Source organism: Leuciscus leuciscus, assembly GCF_965113295.1.
Source record: "Leuciscus leuciscus genome assembly, chromosome: 19".
Classification (NCBI taxonomy): Eukaryota; Metazoa; Chordata; class Actinopteri; order Cypriniformes; family Leuciscidae; genus Leuciscus; species Leuciscus leuciscus.
In genome coordinates, this window is record NC_138743.1 from 25,482,901 (window position 1) to 25,510,003 (window position 27,103).

General features: G+C 39.2%; 1 protein-coding gene and 1 long non-coding RNA gene across 2 annotated transcripts in view; both read right to left on the reverse strand.

Annotated features, from left to right (window-relative positions):
- The window catches only part of xkr6b (XK, Kell blood group complex subunit-related family, member 6b), a 61,523-nt gene that overhangs the window by 33,636 nt on the left and 784 nt on the right, over positions 1–27,103 (reverse strand). Inside the window, exon 1 of the mRNA XM_082146840.1 lies at positions 26,478–27,103. This exon is cut by the window's right edge and continues 784 nt beyond it. Coding sequence (XP_082002966.1) covers positions 26,478–27,055 — 578 coding nt within the window. The 5' untranslated portion in view covers positions 27,056–27,103. The remainder of the gene's footprint in view (positions 1–26,477) is intronic.
- LOC309481859 lies at positions 15,941–20,456 on the reverse strand. Its single transcript, XR_014200125.1, has 2 exons — positions 19,447–20,456; positions 15,941–19,410 (listed from the first exon to the last, which is right to left on the reverse strand). It is a non-coding gene; the product is annotated as an uncharacterized lncRNA (long non-coding RNA).

A 27,103-nucleotide genomic window follows, 5' to 3' on the forward strand; every position in this document is an offset into this window, starting at 1 on the left:
GGACGTATTTACACTGGACGTGTTCACACTGGAAGTGTTCACACAGGACGTATTTACACTGGACGTATTTACACTGGATGTGCACTGGACGTGTTCACACTGGACGTATTTACACTGGACGTGTTTACACTGGGCGTGTTCACACTGGACGTATTTACACTGGACGTGTTTACACTGGACGTGTTCACACTGGACGTATTTACACTGGACGTGTTCACACTGGATGTGTTCACACTGGACGTGTTCACACTGGAAGTGTTCACACAGGACGTATTTACACTGGACGTATTTACACTGGACGTGTTCACACTGGATGTGTTCACACTGGACGTATTTACACTGGACGTATTTACACTGGACGTGTTCACACTGGAAGTGTTCACACAGGACGTATTTACACTGGACGTATTTACACTGGACGTGTTCACACTGGAAGTGTTCACACAGGATGTATTTACACTGGACGTGTTCACACTGGACGTATTTACACTGGATGTGCACTGGACGTGTTCACACTGGACGTATTTACACTGGACGTGTTTACACTGGGCGTGTTCACACTGGACGTATTTACACTGGACGTGTTCTTATGTTCAAAAACAGCTGGACGGAATGCAACAGAAGATTGAGTCTTACAAAACATTTGTAAAAGTTTAACCAGCATTAAACTTGACACATAGTCTTAATAAAAAACAATGCCCTCGTGGAATGAGACACTGAAAAACATTAGATTGAATAAAACATGTCCAATAATGAAAGAATGCATGTGAAGTCAACATCAGACACATTGACTAAAATGATGCTGTAGGCCAGTGATAAACATATGTTCAATGATATAGAATTTTTTTTAGATATTGAGTTACTTTTTGTCTATTAACAATAATGAAACGTCTTTATCTTCATTTGGGAGCTTTTCTCTGCAAATATTCCTATGTGTGATTAATTTGACGAATTAATTCGCATTTCACATAATTAATTCGATTACAATCTTCAATCGATTGACAGTCCTAATTTTTATAGAGGCGACACTGGAATGGAGAAGAGAATGGTGGAAGAGATAAACAAAGAGGGAAACTAGGACAGATATCTGTGGAAAAGTACAAAACTCAATACTAAAACCTCAAATGTCAATCAAATCAGGCAAACTGCCTCTCACACACAGATCCTCTTCCGGAAAGCCTAGATTGATCAGAAAATACAATTATCCGTGTTTTTTTAATTAAATCAGGATGTGTTATCACTCCAGGAACACTGAATGAGTCTCAGTCTTCACTGGAAGGTTTCCTCCCTTTTCTAAAAAACAAAGATATCCTCGATGGAAGCTTTAGACTGCTATCGTTCTTAACCGGCTTCAAGCACTCCACATTCCGGCAAACAGGCAAGCCCCTGACGCATTCTACTTCAGAAAAAAGGAGAGAAAAAACATGTCAGAGTGACACATTGAGAACAAATTGAAGAAGACAAGTCCTGGAAAATCAGCGCCTCAGCTTTGAGCAGGACAAAGTCGCTGACGCCAACAGTGGGCAGAAAATACAGTTCACGCTTTCCTCTTCCACCCCTCCACACAGGCTTAAGCACTCATCCCTGACAATCACCCTCAAACACTTTCTGAGGGGTATCTCTGCTGGACACCTGGATTGAGACCTTTCTGGGGCAGGGGAGAACTCGAAGCTCCATAGCTTGCAGTACATGTGAGAAACAGAAATGTTTCCCTGATCAAAGTTTTGGTGTCACCCCCACAGCAGGCGGCTGGCGGGGTGAATGAAATGCACAGAACACAGAATGTGGATTAAACATTCCACATTTCTTCATTTTTTTCTTGAACGCTGTAAGCTACAGGAAACAACTGCTTTAATAAGTCTGCTTACTGTAAATTATAAAAAATAGCTGCTTAGCTATCATCATAGATGATTTTATCTCACCGTTTAAAACATAGAAGGACATGATCAGTCATGATCGCAAACCATGAAATCCTCCAAACTGTGGGAAAGTACAGTCCAAAAGTCTTACACTAAGCAGAAAGAAATTAATATATTTATTATTATCTATATGTAATTATTATCTAATATTTATATTAGGGATGCACCGATATGAACATTTTGGCTGATACGATAACCGATAATTCTTTACAAATACATTTGAAGACCGATAAGCGATATATTGGCCGATAAATCTAAATTACAATTTTGATATACTTTTTGATAGCCTGTATACATAAACAAAAGGCTCGCCATTACACAAACACTCAGCAGGACATTGTCACAAACACTTCAATATAAATCAAACAAATACAATACAGTAGCCTGGTTTGAACCAGTGTAAGATTCCTTAACTTTTAAACAGTGTTTTGGCTGGCTGAAAACGCTAACTTTTGAAAACGGGTTTCAAAGTGTCTCCGTATAAACAACAAATACGTGAATCTCTGAAGACGATGACGTCATGCACATGCATATTACGTGTTCAGTCTATAGTGTTTCATCGCTATCTAATGGCCTGGCAGCAGAATATAGCGTTTTTATTTGTTTTCGCGGATCCGTGAATGGGGATCGTTTCGACAATGGTGTCGTCTGTATGCGGAAAACTCGAAGGAAAAATCTCTCCATTTTAAGCATATCGTTGTCATGTAAACGTACCCTCAGTCTCACTATTTTTTCTGTTCCCACTCTGTATATGGTGTGTATGTCAGTGAATTTGCCATGTTCCCATATGATGTGCAGGGTTTTAAAGTGCCCATTTTCCCTTCACTGATGAAAGCATCACAACACATCCATGAAGCATGCACAGTCAATAAGTCATTAGCAGAAGGCCTGAGATGTTGTGCAGTGACCCTCTATGTGAACTGAAGCCCTCCATCTCTATCAGTATAAGATTCACAAACCATTCAAGATGTGGAGAGAGAGAAAAAACAATGGGAGAGAGAGAGAGAGAGAGATCTTCATCACAGATGCTTGCAGAAACTGACAGTGCTCAGTGTTACATTGTTAGCTGTGAAACAGATGGACACAAGTATGCTTGCTCAACTAGTAAGCCTAAGTACGAAAGAATGCTAGAAAATGGCAAAAAACAGAAAGAACTCTTTGTAACGTGACAAGCTGTCTTAAAAATGCAAAACTCATGGAACTAGGGATGCACTGATTTTAAAATTCCGCCCAATACTATAAGCCATAATTTTCACATTATGGCTGATAAATGGTCAATATTAAAATTATACACTATTTAATCAAAATAAATTAAAACACAAAAAACTTAAATCAATCATTTTAAATGCTACAAGTGTATTCATCACAGCATTTTACAGTATGCAAAATGTATATTCATTTTGAGATTAGTTCAATATTATATAAATCATTTGTTTTTATTGATTAACTTTAAGTGAGTATAAGACAAAGACAATCTAAATGTAAAAATAAAGAAAATGAGCATGCACACTTACATTTATAATATTAACCAATATGATAAGTAAATAAATAAATTAATATATAATTGAACTTAGAAAATTGTTAAAACATTTTATGAATTACAAGACAGTTTATTGACACATGACTAAGGTTGGTTAGTCTGTTTGTTTGAGCAGATGGCATGCTGTTGCACTGATTTTATTCAGCTTTATAATGAGTGATTTAGCATATTATACATCATGTAGATTTGTAATAAACTGGTGAGTAACTTTTGAACAAACATTTGATGACAGAATAACAGCAAAAAAGAACATTCAACAAAAGATTAATCAGAGAGGAAAACAAGCAGTTTCTGCTTTTTTTGTTTCTTTCATGTTTGTGCATGTTTATGCCTCGATTCAGTTTATTGTATCTCAATTTAATTTGGTATTGCCCTCAATTTAATTCAATTCCATTACAGTAGACTCCCCGATTCTCTCCTCGCCCCCCTTTTTCCCCTCCCTCTCCCTCTCTGTCTCCCTGTATGTCTACATCAGAGTGCAGAGTGTGATGTTTTTAGAGATATAGCAGCTCCCTGCACAGCCTGGGGCCATACAAACAGCCTGCGACAGCCTCACGGGGCCTGGTGTCAAAGTATAGTAACCATGATGAGCACAGTTCCAGAGTATTCCCACTGGGAGATGCTGATTTCATGCCTTTTCCTCTCTTCTCAGTGCAGAGGTGGAGCATTTACAACGCATGTGTCTCCTGAGAGTTGTCAATTGTCTAAATTTGGTCCGACCTATCAAGTCAAATCTTTAGTAGAGATATTTTTGTAATATTATCGACAGATACAATGCAATAATTTGTACTGTATGTTTATATGTCTGATAGGTAATATGGATTATTATTTTTAACTAAAACTAAAGTGAAAACACAAAATACAAAAATAACATTTGATTAAAAAAATTAATAAAAAAACATATATACCCGTTATGAGGCAGTTAATAAATGACAGAGAGGAGGATCCAAATGCAGTGACTATTTTATTAAAACAAAACAACAAAAGTAAAAACAGGCAACAAACAGAAGATTCCAACCATGAGATTAACAGAAATAAACAGAGCGCACATAACTTCCACGTTTGCACCTTCGAACCTATTTCAGGGACTGCGTTATTGAGACACCAGGCACTGTTTTGTGCGGATGGGCGGCCGGAGCACGTTAAGGATTTTCCTGTTAGAACGGTGTTGTGTTAGCGGCCCCTAAGTTAATAACTAATGATCTTCGCAACGGAAGTGAATCAATCAATCAAAACTAACTTTAGCTGGACAATAACTTTGTCCTAGAGCTGTTGTAAAGCCTAAACAATCTGTTACGGTAATTTCCTATTATCTCTGTAAAGCTGCTTTGAAACAATCCATATTGTTAAAAGCGCTATATAAATGAAGGTGACTTGACTTGACTTGACTTGACTTGACTTGACAACACCAGGCAAAGAACATGAGAAACAATGAGGTATTTATACACAAGGGGTGATAGGCAAACAAGACACACCTGGGAACAATCAGGAACTAATCAACAAGAAAAACTGCAACGGACTACAAAACATGGTGCAAAACAGGAAATAACACAAGTTCACACAAAACCAGGGAAACACATGACTATAATTATAAGATTATAACAGGGCGGATTCAAGACGCTCCTCAACAAACAGACACATAAGTCCATGGGGAAGGTGGAGCAGAGGTGGAACAGGGGGAGGGATGGAGGGCCAGGCCAGTGAGGTGGAACTTGAGACTGCAGAGGATCAGAGATGCGGGGGAGCTACAGAGGTTTGTGTCACTAACACACATAACATGGCTGTAGCTTTTTCTGGGCTTAGCTCTGGAGCTTGAGCGGCCTCCTGACCAAGCTCTGGGGCTGGAGTGGTCTCTGGTGTAGACTCATGGGCTGGAGCAGGTTCCTGCAGGTTGCTGGAGCTCATGACTGAACTCTGGAGCTGGAGTGGGTTCATGGGCAGGAGTGGACTCTGGAGTGGGCTTATGGGCAGGAGTGGACTCTGGAGTGGGCTTATGAGCAGGTGTGGACTCTGGCGTGGTTTCCATGTTGGCTGAAAACTCTGCCGTAGATACTGCATGAGTGCAGCATTCCTTATCCACAATTCCCACAGTAAATGCTGAGCCACTGATGAGTAGAGCTTAGTCAATGAAACTCCCCACAGTCCATTCGATGAAATTGAGTGACATCACAGAATATAATGGTTCACTTTTATATTTCTATAAAAGATATAAATAGATAAAAGATACATCATGCAGATGCACTGGGACACATCATCAGTGATGTATCCTGGGATCATAAGGTGTTTTGGGTCTTTCAACATCAGACACCCTCGCCCAGGCGACCCGGCTGGAGTGGATCAGACCCTGGCCTGTGTCCCAGCAGTATTTTCCCACGGTTCTGCCCTCTTAATCCAAAGCCACCTAGTGCCTTTCTCTGCGGCTTCAGTTGCGGATCTGATCACCTTTCTCTTTGTCTCTCTGGTGATGCCAATTAGTGTAAACACTTTGCAGGGTGATCGCCCAGCAAAACCTCAGCAGCCCACCTCTAGGGGCTCACAACGAGTTTGCCAGAGCTGCCTCCTACACTCTTCCACTAGCTCCTGGTACTTGGCACGCTTTGTCTCATTGGCCTCCTCCATGCACTCTTCCCAAGGCACAGTAAGCCCCATCAAGATCAATTGCTTGGTAGAGACTGAGACAATGATCATGTCTGGAGGAAGCTGAGTAGATATCATTCTGGTTGGGATCTCCAGCCGTTTGCCAAGATTCACCTCCAGTTGCCAGTCATTGGCGGTAGTGACGAGGACAGATTTTGCTCTTGGTTGTAAATGGGCCTTCTCTCCAGCTCTGAGAAATTTGGTGATTCTTGGTTTGTGGTGGCCTTTGATGGAATTGATGGCTGTGGCTATACTCTCAGCAACTGCCTTAAGGACCTAGTCATGACACCAGCGATAGCGCCCATCTGTAAGGGATTTTTGGACAGCTGCTAAGGAGGTGTTCTAGGGATCCCCTTCCTGAACAAATGTGACAGGAAGGCATCTCGCTTTTGCCCCAGACGTGGATGTTTGCTTGATTTGGTAGGATGTCGTAGACTGATTGAACTAAGAACCTGACACGATGGAAGTCTGCTTTCCAGATGTCGGCCCAGGTGATCTTACGTTGCCTAACATTTTCTCATTTAGTCCAAGCTCCTTGCTGGCCCATTCCCACCATCTTGCTAGCTCTTACTTCCACCACGCTTGCCTGCACTTCCTCCTGAACACGTTGTTGATGCTCTTTACCGTGAGCATTGTCAACTCTAGTTACCAGGAAGTAGCCAAAGCCTGCACGCCCTGTTGCTATGGGCCCCACCAGGGCCCTGTACCTCAGCCGTGACTTGGCCACCTCCAACAATTTTTTTCTGCACTCCCTTTCCTGCCTGTTTGTAATTATGCCAGCTGCAGCCACCTTTGGATCCTTGGATTCTCTATACTACCATGCTTCCCGTGTTATTGACACCATGAACTCTTCAGCAAGGCTGCTGATTGGGAGTTGCATGTCATTGTTGGTGCCGCACAAAGCAGCACTGCTCAGACTGCGAGGTAAACCAAGCCATCTTCGCAGATAGCTGCTGATCTTTCTCTCCAGGGCTTGGACAGTTGTTATGGGCACTTCGTACACCAGCAGGGGCCACAAGATTCAGGGCGGTATAGAATGCTGGTAAATCCAGGCCTTAAATTTCCCAAGAATACCTGATTTGTCTACCTTGTTAAGCCACAACTCAAGGTCTTTGCTGGTTTTCTGGATGGAGGCAGAATCGTTGAGACTGCAGTCAAAGAGATTACAGAGGCTATTGACTGGCTGTACAGTAATGGACAGAATGATGACCCCATCCAGTGAAAATTTGAACCTGTCCACTACTTTCCCCCTCTTGAGCACTAGCGACCTTGATTTTGCTGATTTAAAGCTCATCTTTGCCCAGTTGCCCAGTTGATCTAGCTCTTGGAGAATCCACCTGCTGCGCGGGACGAATGTGGTTGTGACAGTCAGGTAATTCCCGTAAACTTATTGTGGGCTATCGCACTCCAGATCTCATCAAAGGGCCTCTGCACTCTACCTCTGCCGACTTTGCAATCATGTTTATGGCAAGGGCGAAGAGAAGGACTGAGATGGTGCAATCTGTAATTATGCCTTTCTCTAGCCGATACCAGTCTGATTACTTGACCCAGTGGTGGCTCTTGGTCTAAACTTGCTGTAATAGTCCAGGATAAGGTTTGTGATTTTGCTGGGAGTATTATGTCGCTGGAGGGAAAGCACAATGAGATTGTGAGGTATGGAACGATATGCATTAGCAAAGTCCAATAACACAGAGATATCTTTTTTTACTTCACAAGCCTCCCTGATGAGTTGTGTGATGACTCTTGTGTGTTCCAAACAGCCAGGCACTCCCGGGATTCCACCCTTCTGATCAGAGGTGTCAATATAGTTGTTCTTCAGGAGGAAGTCAGTTAGGTTGCTTTCGACACTTAGCAGTGAAATGACTCTGAACTGACTGATGTTCTTTGAATTCTCTTCCTTAGGGATCCATACACCTTCTGCTTATCTCAACTGCTTGGCAACTCTTCCCCAGCGCCAGATCACCCTCAGACACTTCCACAGGTGCCGAAGGAGTTGCAGATATATATTCCATATACACGTAGTTTACAGCACATTTCAACGAACCAAGCACAATTGTATTCATTACACCACAGTGTTCACAGGAAAAAATTATTATGTAATATAATATCTATATTTTAATTACATTTAATTAAAATTATATTTAAATTTAATTATAGGCCTTATTCGCAAACACCGGAAGTAGCTAACCGCGGCCATATTGTTGACATGACATCTGTCCTGCCCCTAGCCGCACGCATATTTTAGTTGAGGGGAGCAGTAGCCTAATGGCTTCATCTCGTCGGTATCAAGAGAAGATAAGCTTGATTGGTGTGGACCCATATCAAATAGACCCAATAGCCTTAAGTAAAGAAAGATCCGTCCTTATTGCCAGCCGTAACTTATCCGGATAGAGCTGCCAACTCTCACCCATTCACCGTGAGACACACGCAATTGACACTTTTCACACGCTCTCACGCCACACATCCATTTTTTCACGCACAGAAAAATCGCGAAGCAAAGAGGACACGGACACCGACAGACTAGACAGAGCAGGTTACTTATGATAATAAAAAAAATCTCAGCTCTCAGATTCTGTCACTTTTATTATGAAATTCAAACAATAAATACCGTTTTGGCGCTTGTAAATGTGACGCGACAGATCCCTAGCGGCACGTGAACCGATCATCTCTAGCTAGTAAATAAACACGAATGAACAATGTTGAAAGATACAGTACAACTTACCGAAATGTATATTCCTCATACATAATATCGACCAATCAATCAAACAAACAAACAAACAAAGGGGTCAATAAAACAGTTGGAGAACAATTATGTCACAACATTTACCTCAGGAAAGCCATTTGATGACCATAATATATAGGCTATAGCACGTTAGTTGGCTAGAAAGAAAGAGCTATGGAGAGTATTTTGCTAAGTATGTGTACTATATTACATATTTATTATATTTTTACTTATATCATTAAATAAAGTTGTTACTATAATAAATAAAAAAACGCATTATATCTCTCTCTGTATGTTTACAGCATTAGGTGAGTTGTTTTTTTCTTGAGAAAAATGAATGCCTATCTTGTGTAGCCTACCATGATATTTATCCAAATTAGTTAATATTAAATCAAATCACAATAATTGAATTGAATTGAAATAATAAAAAAAGCGAAGCTTACCAGAAATTGTACCATGTAAACATTGTAACATGTTGTCACTAAACCTGATAAAATTCAGTTTAGTTACTAAAATGTTTTGACAATCACAATACACTTATTGTCATGCAATATTTTTTTTTACATCCCCCCCAATCCCCCCTGTGGTAAAATGATGGGAACAGACTTTGCTGTGGGGAGTTGGCTGAAAGTTTAGCCTATATTTATCCTAGCTAGCCCCAAGTCTCTCCTGCGCTGGCTCAACTCATCTGTTTCCTTCCCTTCACGTTTTCTGACAGTCGGTATAGCTTAAAGGGTAACTAAACCCCTGGTCAGAGCCTGACTCCACCCACTGGCAATATTTGAAAAATGCTGGAAAAGTAGGCAGAGCCCAGTGGAGAGGGGCCGTGTATCTGTGACGTATCTCTCTTTAGGCAAGGGCGTGGTTAACTGGTACTCTCTGACGTCAGAGGGTACCACAACTTCCAATAGGAAAATTCAACTGCAGTAGCCACTGTTCAACCTGAAGAGGGCAGCACTCAGACGTTTTTACACCATATTTTGTAAAATTAAAACACTTTAAACACAAATGTCAAAAAAACTACTTGAATCAATGAACAGCACTAATAAAGCCCCATTCTTACAGATCATTAACTAAAAAAAGTTGGTTTAGGGTTTAGTTACCCTTTAAAAACTAACTCCGGGGTTCTTATTGCTGTTGTTAGAACAGCCGTGTATTACACAACACACCATCGCGCTGTTTTAAATAAAAAATACAGCGATAATACCATGGATAATACCGACGCTGCCTCGCTTGTCAATTGACAGACTGACAGTTGCCGTGGTTTCTATGTCAACAACATGGCCGCCGCGAACATTGATGACGTAGATCGAATAAGAACTATTGTCAGGACATGAGCCAGGTTGCCTTGCATATAAACAAAAACTTTAACACTAGACTAACTAACTAATCTTCTACATTAAAAAATTATTTATAATGAGTTTAAAATACTTTTTTCCCCTTTAGTCGTGTCTTATCTAAACTGGAGCACCATGTAATCCAGATTTGCCTCAGTTCAACTGCTGTATGATGCCCTGCCTCTCGTAGAATACATGTGTGCATAAATAATGTCCTGTCAAGGAGGAAAACATAGTATAAAGGTAATAAGGATGTGAATACACCCGTAAAAGAGCCATTGTGAATTAGAACAGCAGTTTTTACCGTTCTTGAGGGATTTTAAATTTTCAACTAGGACGAGGTGCCCCACTGTCAACCCAACTGCACCATCTGTCGAATCTGTATAGCAAACATTCAACAGCCCATAAACTCAGGCTCACATTTTTTCCCCAAAGAATCCAGCGTTCCCAAAGGAGGCTTCTCATCAGTCTATTCATAGTGTAGGAGTAACAGACTGTGTCCTTCTCTGTCGGGAGACGCACAGCCAGCTCTGGGTGCCTCGCTGTCTCTGATGCCGTGATTGGCACCTCGATGCGAGTCACATTGAACAGAGACCTGCATTAGTGATGAGGGGAATCCCTAACATGGCTTTCCTTATATGGGCCATCACGGATAGGTCAGTCTTCTTGAAATGCCATATCACTTTAATTTACTGCTCATGTCGTTTCTTCAGCCAAAGATACAGGATTCCCAAAAGATACGGCAAGAGACCTCCCAGATGTTCAGCCGCCATAACTGTCATTTACTGTATGGTAGGGACTTCCTCACATCTGATTTTGTCCCCATCATTTTATGAAATAGCTTGCAGCAAGGGAATTATATACTGTGTGCATCTCCATCTGCAGTTTAGTTTATTAAAATAAAAGTTGTATTCGAGCCGGAAGCCGGATTCCTTCTCTCCACTACACAAACATCTTAGGCTCAGTATTCCTGATCTATGCATTTTTACACTGACCTACAAATAGCAGCAGGTCAGATAGCAGCAGATGTGAGAATAAAGTTGAGCCAATGATGTAAGCAAATAAGAAAAAATCCTTTAAAAGGAATTAGGGAAATGTAAATGCACAATGCATTTATGTTAGTTTATGGCTTTGAAAAACTTTTAAAAGAAAAGTTAAAATTTTATGAAAAATGTCATGTGACATAACCATAAAGTAAAAAGTAATCGCATATTTTCCTTTAATACATGTGCGTTTACACATCTTAACCAGTATTACCAAAAATATATTAATAATAATTTATTTGCAAATATCATGTATTCAGTCAATCAATATCAATATCATGTTGTTGTTGTTGTTGTTGTTATTGTTTTTTTCTTTTCTTACAAATATCATGAATTATTCATTCATAAACGTTTTTGGGGAGTTGTACCACATCACATTTTACAACCTAAACTAACCTTGATTTGTCATAAAGAGGTCAAATTTCCCTGATATTTTAAGAGATTTACTGACAGTCGCACACAGTCATGAGGGTCTGATGGGGTCCACTCTATGACATAATTTCCTGTTTTATGTTTTTCAGATTTTTCCCCATAAATAATAAAAGAAGATTATGCCAAGAATTTAAAGAATTTTATTCATTTAATGATGCTTTTTTTTTTATTCATTATGATATCATTATGATATCAGAACAGCCAGACACTTTTGACTTTACTTCACTTAACTTCACTCCAAAAAATAACCAAATTATTTTTTATTCAAAAATGTAATACTAATCTGGAATAAGTATATTCCAGTCATTGCGTTTGCGAATTGCATTTTCAATTTATTTTTGAATAAATTAATCACTGGGACAAAAATAAAATAAAAAATGTGTCATGTCACTGACCCAGTCATCTAACTAAATCTTACTTGGATTGGTCATCAAGAAGTAACGTTCCCTCATATCACGTGTAAAGGAAAAACAATATTAGAGATGTTGAAAATTCAATGAGAAAATTCAGTTATCTGTGACTGGATATCTCATTCTTTCTATTTGTTGCTCTTGTTTCTGCTTTGCTCCTCTGCTGTACTGCTTTGTCTCAGAGGAGCTGAGCGAGAGTGACCTCGCAATCGACTGCTAATACAACTGTCATCGCCTCACAGCACCCACTAGAAACAAGCACAGGGAGGGGGGAGAGAGAGAGAGAGAGAGAGAGAAAGTGAAGGCAGTGAGGGATTAAGCACGCGATGAGAGTTTGTATGTGTAAGCGTCTACATGTTCCTCTGACGGGAAAGGAAAAAAGGAGAAAGAAAGAAAGACAAGTGGAGGAGGTGTCATAGGTTAAGTATATAGTCTTCTGATGGTTATCTTGGTTCTCATGGGTGGTTTCTAATCTGTACTGTGTGAAAAGTGAAGTATAAATGAGATTTTATGAAGAGAATTACTTAACGGTACAGTTTACCCCCTCCCCCCTCCCCCTCCACAAAAATAAAAGATAATTCTGTCATTATCTAGTCTTTAGAAAACTCTACAATGTTATTTTTGTATTATTTAGATATTATTCAAGTATTTATTCATATTTTTATTCGTTTTTATTTATTATTTAGTTTTAGTTTATTCTCTTTAGCTTTCATTTATTTGTAAGTTTTTGTAAGTTTGTTACTAAATGATTTTCTTTCTTCACTGGAACAAAAACAAATTATTTATAGTAGATTTTCAAGCTGCTTTTTGTCAGCTGTCAAACAAATGAATAACTATTTAATTCCAGTCTGTTCCCTCTAGAAACACATCTAATAACAGCTTCATAAGACTTGGAAGATAAAGCCTTTTGTTTGTTTTTTGTCCTTTTTGAAGCATGAGAACCCCATCCACTGAATTTTAAGGAAAATGAAGCTCAGACATTCTGCAAATCTTCTACTTTTTTGATTCACAGGAGATAAAAGGTCATACAAGTTTGGGAAAACATGAGATAAAGTAAATGATAACAGAACTGTAATTTTGGGTGAACTATCCCTTTAAAGCTTTACAGTGCATACGGTTTTAGCATGGAACTAAACCCTGACACATTGGTATGTGAGGAAGTCTTTCCTCCTGCAGTCTTGGCTGCTAGAGTCAGCATTGTCTCAACATTGGGGATGCATGGGATTACATTCAACTTCAAATAAATAAATAAAAAAACTGTGGGAAAGCCTTGAGTCCCTCAACAGAGTCAACACATTCACAGAGTGGAGGAGAGAGACAGAAATAGAGGCCGCAAAAGAGATGCATCGAAAAAAGAAAGTGTGATCCAGTGAGAGCTGGGCAAGAAAAGAAAGAGAGGAAGTGGATGCTCCTGGCATGAGTTAACACACATGAGTGGAGAGCAGTGAGTATGGTTGTAGGGCATTACATTTAAGCACTATCAGCTTGAATAGTCACTGCAATGCTCTCCATTAAAACTAGGTCAGTTTTAGCATTGGGGCATTGCTTGTGAGGCGATCCGTCCAGACTTAATGCGCTATCGAAAAAGGGTTTGTCCTCCTCCCCATTGCAGAGGGAAGGAAAGTGTTTCGAACACAGATGAGGCCACACGGAAGTCATTTCTCTTAAAGTCACCATGAAATCAAAATGAACAATTATTTATTTATTTATTTTGGAATATTGCTGTGTTTATTATAAATGAATATTCTAACAGATATTTTCTTCCATATCGTGACATACATCCGAGAGAAACAGAATATCTATATATATATATATATATATATATATATATATATATAGGGTGGGAATTGGTTTTGTCCATCAGTTGTATATGGTGGCGGATCTGAACAAAGGGACGGGGTTTAAATGATTAAATGATTGGAGAAGTCCAGCATATGTCACCAGAGAGAAGTCTGCCATTTCACTGGAAGATACAGTTGACATTTTGTTAAAAAATGTAACATTTAAAAAAATATATATAAAAAAAAAAGAAATATACACATGGATGAATCGTTTACAATAAGATCGGTAACATGCGTTTAGGAAATAATGTGAATTTTCATTTCATGCCAACTTTAACGTCCCTAATGTGACGCATGTCCAAGTGAAAAGTTTTGTGGAATAAAAGAAAAATGTAGGGCAGGACTGAATTTTGTCCATCCGGAATTGATTGTTGGGCATTGCTAAGTAAATGGAGGCAGATCAGATCTAAATGCCAGTTTGCATGTTTTGGTGTATATTTAGCCCTACCCTCTGCCGAGACACGTGAGAGAACAGACATCGTTTGAGGGGAGGGTAATGTTTTTGATTAAAGATTGCGAGTGCACATGAATAATATATATATATATATATATATATATATATATATATATATATATATATATATATATATATGCATGGATAAATTATTTATAATAAACACCACAACAGTCTGTAAAAAAATAAGAATTATCAATTTTGATTTCATGGTGACTTTAAAGCCAGCTTCTAATGCTTTATCTACAATCATTATCACCTACACTACAGCATGCCTTGTCTGTTCAAAAGACCACATTATTTTGCAAATAGGCACAACAACATAGTCAAATTTGTTGACCTCACTTTACGCTTACGTGGCATCTTATTTTTTTGTCAACTAATTTTGTTAGTCAAGTATTTTCAACAGTGTCTTACAGTAGAAACTGTTTAGAGTAAAGTATATTGCTTTCAATTTGTGTTGTATTGTTAGGGAAAAAATACATAACGAGAAAAGAAATACAGTAATCAGTATTTTCTGTGCATTAGGGGATTTTTCAGCAACTCTTTCTGCATGTTACATCCTTGCGCAGGTGGTGGCGAGTCACTGAGTCACTGAATCGCTCTCTCAAATGATTTGTTCAAAACACAGATTCAGATTAGGAATGAAACGCCACTTCTTGGCTGTCAAAGTTATGCTCAGTTTTGGTTTCGTTTTCTATCAGTCTGTTTAGTCGCCTGTTTTCCGGTGTTCATTTGTTCTCCTTTTCCGAACAGTCACAATGGATATTTATTTAATCATCACAGCTGTTCATTATTTAGTTCTTCATCATGTCTATTTAAGTTCCAGACCTGAACAGAACACTGTTACAAAGCCTGCACTAACACCACAGCAACAGAGATGCTCGCTTTATCCTGACAGCCTGCAGCCAACTTCTTATCCTCTGAATTATAATCAGAGATTCTTTTGTCGTGACTGTATAAATAGCACACTTTCATCATGGCTAAACAAATCAGATTTTTAACACACTTCATCAAGTGCATTTTACAAACAGATCCTCATCTCAGTCAGGTCACAAAGAGAGTGAGGTCTTTTCTTTGTTCTTTGCATAAAGAAAGACCAGCAGTCATTGATATGATTCTCTGAATAACAGGATTGCTATAAAAATATGTAATATTTGTCCTTTATGATTCAATGCCAGATGCTCATATTAGACACGTAGAACATGTAAAACTGCTCACTCTCAGCCGCCTATATAAGATTTAATATTCTGTAAACCGCTCACAGTTCAAATCTTTTTTTCTTTTTTTTTTCTAATTTTAACAGTCTCATAGCAAACAAGCGATTTATGTTTATAAGCTGAGGATAGAGATGGAGGGAATCTCTTTTAGCTCCACGAGGACGTCATCTGTCCCACTGATTCTTACAGACATGGGGCAAATAATTGATGTAAGGGCATGAAGGCTGCGTTGAAGAAATATAATCTCTGATGATCTCTCTGCTGTTGGAACCTTGAGGTTTTATTCCTGGATTACGGATTCCTGAAAAAGTGGTACAGTGAACAAATCTGTCAACATACCTGTACATGTACACCTGTGTGAGTGTGTGTGTGTGTGTGTGTGTGTGTGTGTGTGTGTGTGTGTGTGTGTGTGTGTGTGTGTGTGTGTGTGTGTGTGTGTGTGTGTGTGTGTGTGTGTGTGAGAGAGAGAGAGAGAGAGAGAGAGAGAGAGAGAGAGAGAGAGAGAGAGAGAGAGAGAGAGAAGAGGCAGCTGTGGGTCATGGTGTGATGTCTAATGGTTAATGGCTGACTAGTGGGTGTGCAAGCTGATGGTTGTCTCTCTCTCGGGCCTCAGGGGACTCATTCGTCTGTCATCACATGCACTGAGTGATAAGATAAGAGAGACAAGCTACCAATAGCTGGGTTTCCATCCAAACGTGAAGCGAATCTTTTCAAAGTTCAAAATAAAAAAACAAATGCTAATTAGGTTCGTTTCCATCAAGTTGTTCGATCGGATGACGGTGGTATTGGTAACCTAGTAACCAACAGTAAATAAAACACCATCAGCGGAAACAGCCGATTAGTCTGAGGGTTTAATGTTCACTACGTCAGAATGTATTCGGCAAATGTGTTTCCATCTCCCATTAACTCTATTTGCACAAGTCAAACGTGAGGTTTGAGCCTACAGATTACTGCCTTTACAACCCACCCATAACCATACCATTAAACCAGTCTCTACCCCACCCCATCCCATTTCTTTATATAATTCTTTATATTTGAAAGCCGATAACTGATATATTGGCCGATAAATCTAAATTAAAATTTGTATACAATTTTTGAGAGCCTGATTACAAAAACTAAAGTCTCAGCATTAAAAGTCATGTCCCAAGCACACAATTATGTTCTCATTATAATTTTATGTAGCCTATATGACAGCCTTGCACTACACATGTTGCACTTAACTGTATTTTCCTTTTTCGAAGTGATTCTAATCATATTTCAAGCAATTCAAAACCATTATGATGAACAGTGCACATCTGAAGTGTCTCAGCTGAAGGAAATAATCCATTATTTATCGGCTTTAATATATCGGCCACATTTTCTTATTGAGCCGATAACGATAATATTAAAAATGAAAATATAGCGGCCGATAGCGATATGGTGGCCGATATATCATGCATCCCTGCAATATTCATCTTAATTATCACGTAATATAAAATACATTCTAATTCCCCTCAGTTTGACACAGAAACTTAGCCTATGCTCATTCTACTTTGAGGGGTCTTTACCAGTCAGAAGAAATCAGCACTATATTTACTGTAGCTTACCTAAAACGAGCTAAACACAACAAGACAAAGCATTGGTTAATAAACATGAGGGACAGTGATGTACATTTTTAAAGAAACACACATATAAATAGGCTACTCCATTCTACATACGGTCATAATCGTATTTGTAAACCCAGCTGGTTTGATCAAACACATTTAGATTATTCACAGCGCTCTGTGGTCCAATCTGTAAACACACTCACAAATTAGTCATTACAGTTCACTGCCAAGATGATAGAAGCACACATGAATTACCCAGTTTGGTCTTCACACCAACACGCTAACAAACGAAAACACTCACCAATTAGTCATAACATTACATTGTGCATTTGGCTTTTGTCAGCTGGACTGATTTCAGCATGTCTGCATCATGTCAATCTATCCACCCCCCATATCCTTAGCACACACGCTGTGACAATTGATCATATTCACATGGCTTACACAACATATATAATATTACACATATGTATGCATACTCCACAGCAGATCTCTATGATATGATCGTATATTCTGGCAAGCCTGTGTTGAAACCCTTTATCTGTGTAAATTAATTCATGGAGTGTGGCTGGTCTTTGAGGAGGCCCAGACTCTCACTGAGACCGTTCTACAATGCTTGCAAGGTCGCTGTGAATAACGGGCGAGTAGTATTTACTGTAAGCACATCTGAGGACATGTCAGCAGTGTAACGCATTGATTAGCCCACTCACTGCTGGGTCTTCAGTACTTACTAAACTGTAAGGAAGGCTGTTTACTCGTATAAAACTCTTGAGGAGGCAGATGAACAATAAAGTAGCACCTTAAGAGGTGCTTAAAAAGCTCTAGAGACCCAAGTTATTTGTATCTGTTTTAGTATTTGTGGGTCAACGACAGTGTGAGTGCCCACAAGAAAAAAAAAAGAGAGAAAAAAAAAAAAACGTTTTTGTCACGGTCATGTTTAGCTTCTCTGTCGTGTTTAGTTTCTAGTCATAGTTTTCATTGTGACCATTTGTCTGAGTTAATGGATTCGTCTCAATCTGTTCACTAGCTTCCTAGGTTGTGAATCAGTATATTGTGTACATGAATTTGGGCACTGGTAAGGACAGAAAGGACCCTGGCTCACCACACATTGGGACACTGAATCATTAGTTGTCATGGTTTCTCGTTTGTTCTCACCTGTTCCCTGTTTCATTGATTGTCTTCTTCCAGTGTATTTAAGCTTTCAGTTCTCCCCTGTTCAATGTCTTGTGGTAACGTTACATTCATAAACCTTAACTTAACCCATGTAGTTTATACTCGCCGCGTCCGCAAAAATGTGCGCGGCAAAAATGACGTAATCGCGGTGTGGGTGGTTGTGCACGTTGGGTGCGTAAGGCCCCATTTCGCTTGCCGGTGTGCATAGCAGATTTTGTAACAGTGCGCACGGCTGCGCATCCGAAGATGAACGACTTCAAGGCGAATCTAGCCGAGCACGTACGTCTCATCACACCGGCACCCAGTTTGCACGTCTAAATTAGTTGCTTATATTTACAAAATGAGCATACAATAGCATAATAAGCCTTTTTAATGAACATAAAGGTCCATGTTTTATAAAAATGTTCACAAAACTTAATGAAATGTTTAGTGAAATTAGAAAATAGTTAAAGGTGCTCTAAGCGATGTTGGGTGAAGTCACTTCTTGTTGACGTTCAAAGTATTGTCAAACAAAATGGAGGCTAGCTCGACCCTCCCTCCTCCTCATCCAGTCCCCTCCCCCTGTCTTCCGTGCTACCTGAAACAGTCATGAACCATTTAGGAAAAACACACTGGATTTACCCACCTGTCCAGCAAAAACAAAGCCACCTGAATGTCGGATTGGAAGCCCTTCTGCCGGCGGAGTTCTCGCCACCTTTTGAACGCTTTTCCGATGTAAATTCGGGACTTAGCGCGTTCCTTCTCCTTTTCCCTCTTCTTTGTTATTTGTTCATCGGAACGTCGTCTCTTTGGTCGTGTGTCGGCCATATCAAAACTCTCAAGAATATAATTTTTTAACGTTAGTCGTTGTCGTTGTCTAGGACATCTCTCCTCTAGCTAACTTCCCTCTTCATGCTTCTCTCTCCTCCACTCCCCACACCCCCCTTCATGTGCACGCGCACTAACCCCTCCCCCCTCTCAAATCATTCTTGTCAGTTATTGGCTGGAACACTGTTTGTTATGTTTCGTGGTCCAGGCTGGGCCAGTTTGTTTTTCTTGCAGTTTGTAGAGCCTGGGCTGTCTACAGAGATCGCGTTTTCTTAAAGTGTGTTCAGGGCAGCTAGCAGATAGTGAGGAGATGTTTGCTGTATGTGACAAAAAATGTTTTGGCCTAAAAAACGTGTGACATTGCTTAGAGCACCTTTAAGAGATCGTTTATCCATATATTTTGTTCTAATGTCACAAGTCTCAGGGTTTACTGGGTTTTACATGATTCTTTTTGTACTGTGGTATTGGTGGTGGTGTACTAAAATAAACATTGTCACGTCACGTGTGTAACTTTCTTCTTCTCACCGCTGATTCCTGATGGTTTAGAGGACAATTACTTGGGTAATAGGCCGTACTTTTGTGGGTAAGTACACTGTAAGTACATTGAAAATGCATGTACTGTAAAATAAAGTGCAACCCATTTTTGAATAAATGTAAATGTACACATCTTTAAACGTTTTGAAATATACTTTTCAAGATACAAAGTATTTTACAGTTGTACCACCCTGAAATTTTTGCGTTTATGACATGAGCACATTCACAAATTGTCTGTGCACTTTACCCAATATAAACTGCCATTCCAAGCACTCGCTCTCAAACAAACACTATATAACTCTCAAACAGCCATTATAGCTGAGCCCCTGTGAGAGGTGTGACACGAGAGGGCAAACAGGAGAGAACGGGGACAGTGAGTTTCCTAGAGGTGATGGAGTGTGGGGGGGGGGGGGGGGGGGGGGTGCTCTAAACTTCACGCATATGGGGGAAAAGTCTCTAATAATGGGAAGGCTGACAGATGCTCCAGTTTCCTCGACAGGAATGGAGGTCAAGTGGAGATTTATGTAAAAGGGAAAACAGGCAGCGAGGGAGAGAAGAGGAAAGTGCATATTATGACTTTAACTAGTGGATGGGGAGGACAGAGCAGCAAAGCAATGATTTTACCCAGACAGCACTGAAAAGGAATGAGGCAGAGGAAGAGCCTTAAAACAGTAGGGAAGGCATGGATTACAGTAGAGCTTCCAAACCATTTTTGTCTTAGATACTCCAACAGCACCATCAGTAAGAACGATCCCTTAATCAACAGCAAACCAGCAATATATGTTCATCTTAACTCATACAGTATTATACCGTCACCTTCCTAAAATAATTGCCTAAGTCATTTTTTGACAAAAATTATTTTTTTGCATAAGTCATCTCCTCATGATGCTGGCCACCTCTGGTAAAATGCCCACATCCTCAGTTGAACAGATCATGCAGTTCTACCCCTCTAGTGTAATGGCCTATGTCAAGAGTGTGACTTAGGCCGTTTTATTTGGCCTAAGTCAAAAGATTTTACAAGCAATTTCAAAATTTTAAAAGGCAAATTTACAAGCTTTTCAAGATGGGAGCTGCATCAAGAAGAACGAACCTCTGAAGTTATTTTTCTTTTTTTGTGTGTGTTTTCTGAGAAACCTGAAAAATTACTTAGGCAATTATTTTAGGAAGGTGACGATATTCAAAATCATTCCGCATTCATTGCACTCAGTGCCTCCAATGAATTTTTAATGGGGTGGCAAAAGGGGGACAGTAAAAATCCTATAGGACTAAAATCCCCACACTAAAACATACACTTGAAAAAGTGGTAATCTGCATTAATTTCAATATCTATTTCTTCTTCAATACTTCTTTAATTTGTTGTATTTGTCAAGTTGATATGCAGATAGAATTACATTTTTGAATTACATTCATAAAAATTGTTTTATGCACATAACGCACATTGTTGAATGAACAACAAAAAAAAATGTTTCCTGCAATTGTAATTCCTGTGTAAATACAATTGTAGGAGTGATTCACCGAAAGGAGCATTCAGGATGCACACGGCCGAAAACCGACAACAAAAATGAAAATGAAAGTTTATTTAATAATCAATTAATACATCAAATGTATTTAATAATTAACACTCAAATAATATAGAGTTTTATAAACATTTAAATTACACTTATGGCATTTTTTTATATAAACTTTTTAATAACAGAATTATGTTTCTGCAATTTGTTGGTGAAATATAAACATTTAAACAACGACAGTAATAGCCTAACTTATTTTCATGACAGATTTAGGCCTATTTAAAAATAACCTACTTTAAATAATGAAGAAATTATTAAGTAAAATTTTAATGAACAGGTTAAGTAAAAATAATGAATATGTAATCTCATGCATATACTTATTTAAATGTTCCCCTCTTCAGTTTTTTTTTTTTTTTTTTTTTTTTCAAAAACAAAATCTTACTGACCCAAAACTTTGGAACATTAGTATATATATATATTAGTGTAACACAGGGCATATCAGACATGCTGGGTATGAGAATCCTGAGCTGTAGTCATTTTCAGAAAGTTGCCCGAATTAGATATACAGCAGTTTTTATGCCAAGGGCTAACAAATTATACAACCAGTGCCCAGGCTGCTTAATCGAGCATTATTTCCCATTTATCTCTCAAGACACTTGCGCTGACTGACTCTCAAGTCAAGACGATTTGGAAAGGCTTGAGGTCTTGGCAGCGGAGCTGCTGCATCAGACTAGTTACCGAAGCTAACAAAGACATTGCCGGGCTGTCATGCCAAGCATGAATAAAAAAACATCCAATTGAAACATTTTCTCATGCACTTTCATAAAATGCACATTTTCTAAAGTCTTTGGCAGAAAGATTTGTCTAGTAGTCTGGGGCTTTAGCAAAGACAGATTTGTGTAATTCCACTTTATAGATTTTTTTTGCTTGCTAATGTTTGCTGTGACCTGCGAACATTATCGGTTCAGTTTGTTAATAGTAAAAAGGTGATGACAGTGTGGCCTCAGACGTTTATTGGTAGAAAGTAATAATATTTGCAAGATATTTGAAAGTAATAATATTTTAAATATTTTGAAAGCAATAATATGAGCATTGAAAATATGAAAATGCACACAGTTGCAATGCAATTCCATAAACAAAACACAGTTCAAGATCGACAAACAGAACAGTGAAGCAAGAAGCAGTATCTTCTTACTTATTTGGTTTAGATGTCTCTATATGAGTCTAAATACGGACACCTTATTTACAGTCTTAAAAGGAGTAAAAAGACACTTCTTTGATGTTGACACCGCTGCATTCTACCTCAGACTGCCTTTATTTGGGTTTTGCGTTTATTGCACAATGAAGCAGTAACTGTTTTGTATTACCATGAGTGCTTGAGTCACATCTTTAAAATAGGCTTAAGATATTTGAACAGCCAAAAGATACAGCAAGTCTTTCATTGAGGTAGCTAGAAAGACATAGCTAAACTTTTCCTTACTTTAGCTGTATCCAAATTCTCATACTTTTAGTACAGAATTCAATGAAGATCTAAATTCTTCACCATTGAAGGAGGTATTCAGGTGTGTAATACCTTCCATACTACATTTGACCTATGATGAACCAAACAAGTACACTTTAACCGTCAGCAAATATACTTTGGCATAGATTTGGCACCAATAAAAAGCTGTGGTATGGCCCAGATTAGATTGTGTTTACTAGCCAAATCTGGTCCACTTTTTTTTTTTTTGCCAGAGCTAAACCAAAACAGTGCCATAATTCCACAGTGAGCCAAATAATAAAAACAAATGTGGCCCATTTGTGAACCTGACATGTAATTATTATATGGTTGAGTTCTGTAAAGGGCTGACGGCCCATACATGGCCCACATGTGGCTGACAGACCAAAAGCCATTGTTTAATCATATTTACCACACCTTTTTTTGTTTATTTAAAATCCACAGTAAATCAAATAATCTTAAACACAAAAATTGACTTACACATTTTTATTTTTATTAAATATGGCATCTTAAACATAACAGAAGTGTGCTAATGTTGGTAGTAATGTTGGAAGTAATAATTGCTTCTTTTAGTATGTCTCACCAATCTTTCTCACTCACCATCTGTCAGGAAAAGGAAGATAAAAAATAATTACATTAGTATAACATATCATTTGTATCATACATCAGATAGTTTTTTGAATTGTAAAACAAGCAGATAGCAGAGGCCTATTACTAATCATTGTAAATCAACACTACACACATTCTGTGTTTCTACCACCCAAGACATAAGTTGTGTCCCAAATGATGCACTATACCCTCTGCACTTTATGTATGCACAATGTGCTCATCCATAGTGCATGAATTTTATAGTTATTTTGTCTTTCACCATTGGAGTCTGATGCCCCTCCCCCCTCCACTACATAATTAAAGCTGTGACAGTTGAGTGCAAGAAGTGTCCAACAGTCCACACTTACTTTTCCGTTAATTAAGTGCATCATCCGGGTATTTCAAATTTACTTTTTCTATGTGGACTTTTCAGTGTGAACACACTACTTCAGCGTAGGCGGCTACGTGTGCAATATTGTTTCATTAATTTGCTATGTTAAATTGACTGAACAAACACTTATCAAGTAAAGCTGACAATACTCATTTTTAGCAGAAACAACTCAGTTAAATTAAGTTCATGTAGTTACATGAGTTTTTAAGTAATGTGAACAAGGATGATTTGAGTTAAACTAACAACAGTGAAAGTAATTTTTTTTTGGTGTAAAAATGTCATAAAATAAGTATATGAATTGGGACGCAACTAGGCTATACAGTAGCATGAGTGCTACTGTGCAGCCATTTTTAATGAAGAAAACATTAGATAAATTGATTTCATACCATTCAAAACTAAGGCTACTCTAACTGGTAACTGGCTATTTTTAGACACAATACTTAATACTATCTACTTAATATTAATAATAAAAAATAAAAAATAAAACGTTTAAAACACCAAAAACAGCACTTACCTGAAGCTAATAAGAGATTGTTTTGGGCAAAGGCTGTTGATGTGAAGAGAGAGCAGAAAAGGAAATAACGGAAATAACTTTATTTAAATAGCTGCAAGTCACATTTGCAATCCACCAATAGGACTTCAATGTAAGATGCAAAGCAACCAATAGCGTTGTTGAATAGGTTGAGGTGTGGACTGTCATAAACCTAAAAATATACATGACTTTAGCAGGTTATATGTTTTTTCCAAGTATAAACCATATGTTAACCATAAGTTAACATAGCCAAGCCACTTATGATCCTCAGTTGCTTACTGTCATCTGGGCCATATACCTAAATACAAATGGTGATCCAAAAGAAAACTCCCTCCAATTCTTAAGTATAGCAAAACATATATGGTGAAAAGTTGGCCCATGTGTGCTTAGCCAAGCCATATCCAGGCCAGATGTGACAGCTATCTTCCACATTTGGCCTAAAAGTTAGGGATGCACCTATATATCGGCCACCATATCAGTATCGGCTGATATATGTTCATTTTTTATGTTATAGTTATCGACCCAATAAGAAAATGTGGCCGATATATTAAAGCCGATAAATAATGGACTATTTCCTTCAGCTGAGACACTTCAGATGTTCACTATAATGGTTTTGAATTGCTCGAAATATGATTAGAACCACTGAAAAAAAAAAAGAAGGAAAATACAGTTAAGTGCAACATGTGCAGCGCAAGTCTGTCATATAGTCTACATAAAATTATACTGAGATTGAGAACATATTATTGTGTGCTTTGGGACATGGCTTTTAATGGAGAGACTTTTGTTTTTGTAATCAGGCTCACACAAATTATATAAAAAATTGGATTTAGATTTATTGGCCAATATATCGGTTATCGGCTTTTAAATATAAAGAATTATCGGTCAAAATGCTAATATCGGTGCATCCCTACTAAAAGTTAATGCTATCTGTGGGACAACTGTGGGACACCTATAGCGCTTCAAAAAAGAGCTGCACAGCTCACTGTTCTCTGGCTTTTTTATTACTCAACTTTATGAAAATGACGCTTGCACCTGTGGCATTATGGGATAGTTCAGGGTCTATACTTCACAATCTCAGCAAATGAAGTCAGTCACTCCAGTGTTGTTCGACACTGAGTATTCTAACATCTGACATTATTTAAATACTGTTTTTTGCATATCCTACTACATCTATTTATAGGCCTATATAAACTATATAAAATATAAGAACGGACGCGCGAGCAAAAAACGCTTTTCTAGTAGCCTATTATGTACAACTGGTTGCATAGCAACCTCAGAATATCAACTGAGCAGGCGGAATTCTACGGGGTCAGTTCTAGATTTCAGTGTAACACGAATGATCGCATAAAACAATATTAACATATATAAACACACACATATATATATATATATAATATAAATCCACATAAAATCTTACATTGGGAGCAGAGTAATTTTTAACTTGTACTTTACAAAATGAGCGTTTCATAAGGCTTTCAATCAAGATTCAACTACATTTATCTTAGAAAATACATCAAACGTCCGTTTTGTGACTAGGCCTATATGAAAGATGAGAAGGAATTTATTTTGTACACACAAGCAGAGAGAGAGAGAGCGCGCGTGAGATGCTGTAGCACCTTTAAAGCGATGACATCATGACAATTGTCAGACACTGATCACAGGACTTCATCTTTCAGCAATAATCACGTCGTAAAGAGCAGAAAGCACGAACACGAGCAAACATGAATAATGAATGGCATCGAAATCAAGCTAAATCGCCTGGCTAAACTGAACGCCTCCACATACGCGTGAGTGCGGCCACTGCGTCTGTCTGCTGCGGGAAAACTGTCGCATCATTTTATAGTGGATCAGACATTAAGTACAATATGTCACGGACGATATTCCCCGCACGCGCCAGAACTATTCCTCACTCGAGACACACACACTGTAGGCTACTGAATGGCATTATAATGCACTGCACCTATGATGATGATGATGATGATGATGATTCAGTGAGATGCACTATTAAGGATCAAGGAACGCAAATTGTGTCGATGGTATCGAGCGTAGGAAGGAGGGATGTCGTTCCTGAGGGAGCCTGTAAAAACCCGATGGCCGTCTCGCCAAGTGGTCTGAGAGAGTTGAGCAGTCAGGGAGGGAGAATGAATCCTCAGATGCACTGAGACTCACCTCAGTAACGCACTGCACTTTCGCACATACTAATGCCACATATTTTACCCGAGCATGATGTTCATTCACAGAAAAGCACATGCTTCGAGTGATCCACTCTGTCTGCACGGGTTATACCAGGTGAACGCGGGACGCTTACCTCCACACTTGTCCCATCTGAAGGATGTGTATGAGCGTCTGCCAGATCCACACTGAGACGCGACAGCATCTGGCCCTGCCGTACACCCCTGCGCTCGTGCCCGACGTGGCCCTTCGGCTGCTGCTGAGACCCTCCACGGAGCCCAAGCCGCCCCCTGTGTAATCCTGCACGAACCACCTGAAGCTCAGGATCTGGACCAGCACCGACGGCACCAGCACGAAGAACAGTGTGAGTCCGCACCAGAGGTAGTCCTGCTTGGCGTAGTAGTCGAGCGCGAGCCATAAGTCAGTGCCCACGTCCCAGAAGAAGACGAGCAGCGCGAGAACGATCCACAGGCAGTCCAACCACAGGCGCTCCTGCTCGTGAGGTGGCCGCCTGACGTCTCTCCCCTTGCCCAGGAGGTAATGCAGACAGGCGCTCCGGCAGCCCCAGTAGCACGACGAGGTGTTGCAGCAGTGGCAGATGTGGAAGGAGCTGTTCTGCCGCGGGTCGTCCTCGCAGCTTCCCACCGTCTCGTCCAGGTTGTGCAGCTGGGCGAAACCGGTGACGACCCCCCGACCGTCGGATTTCGCTGCCATCTTGCTCTCCAAAGCGCACACCTCCGGTTTCCGAGGCTCTTGACGTCA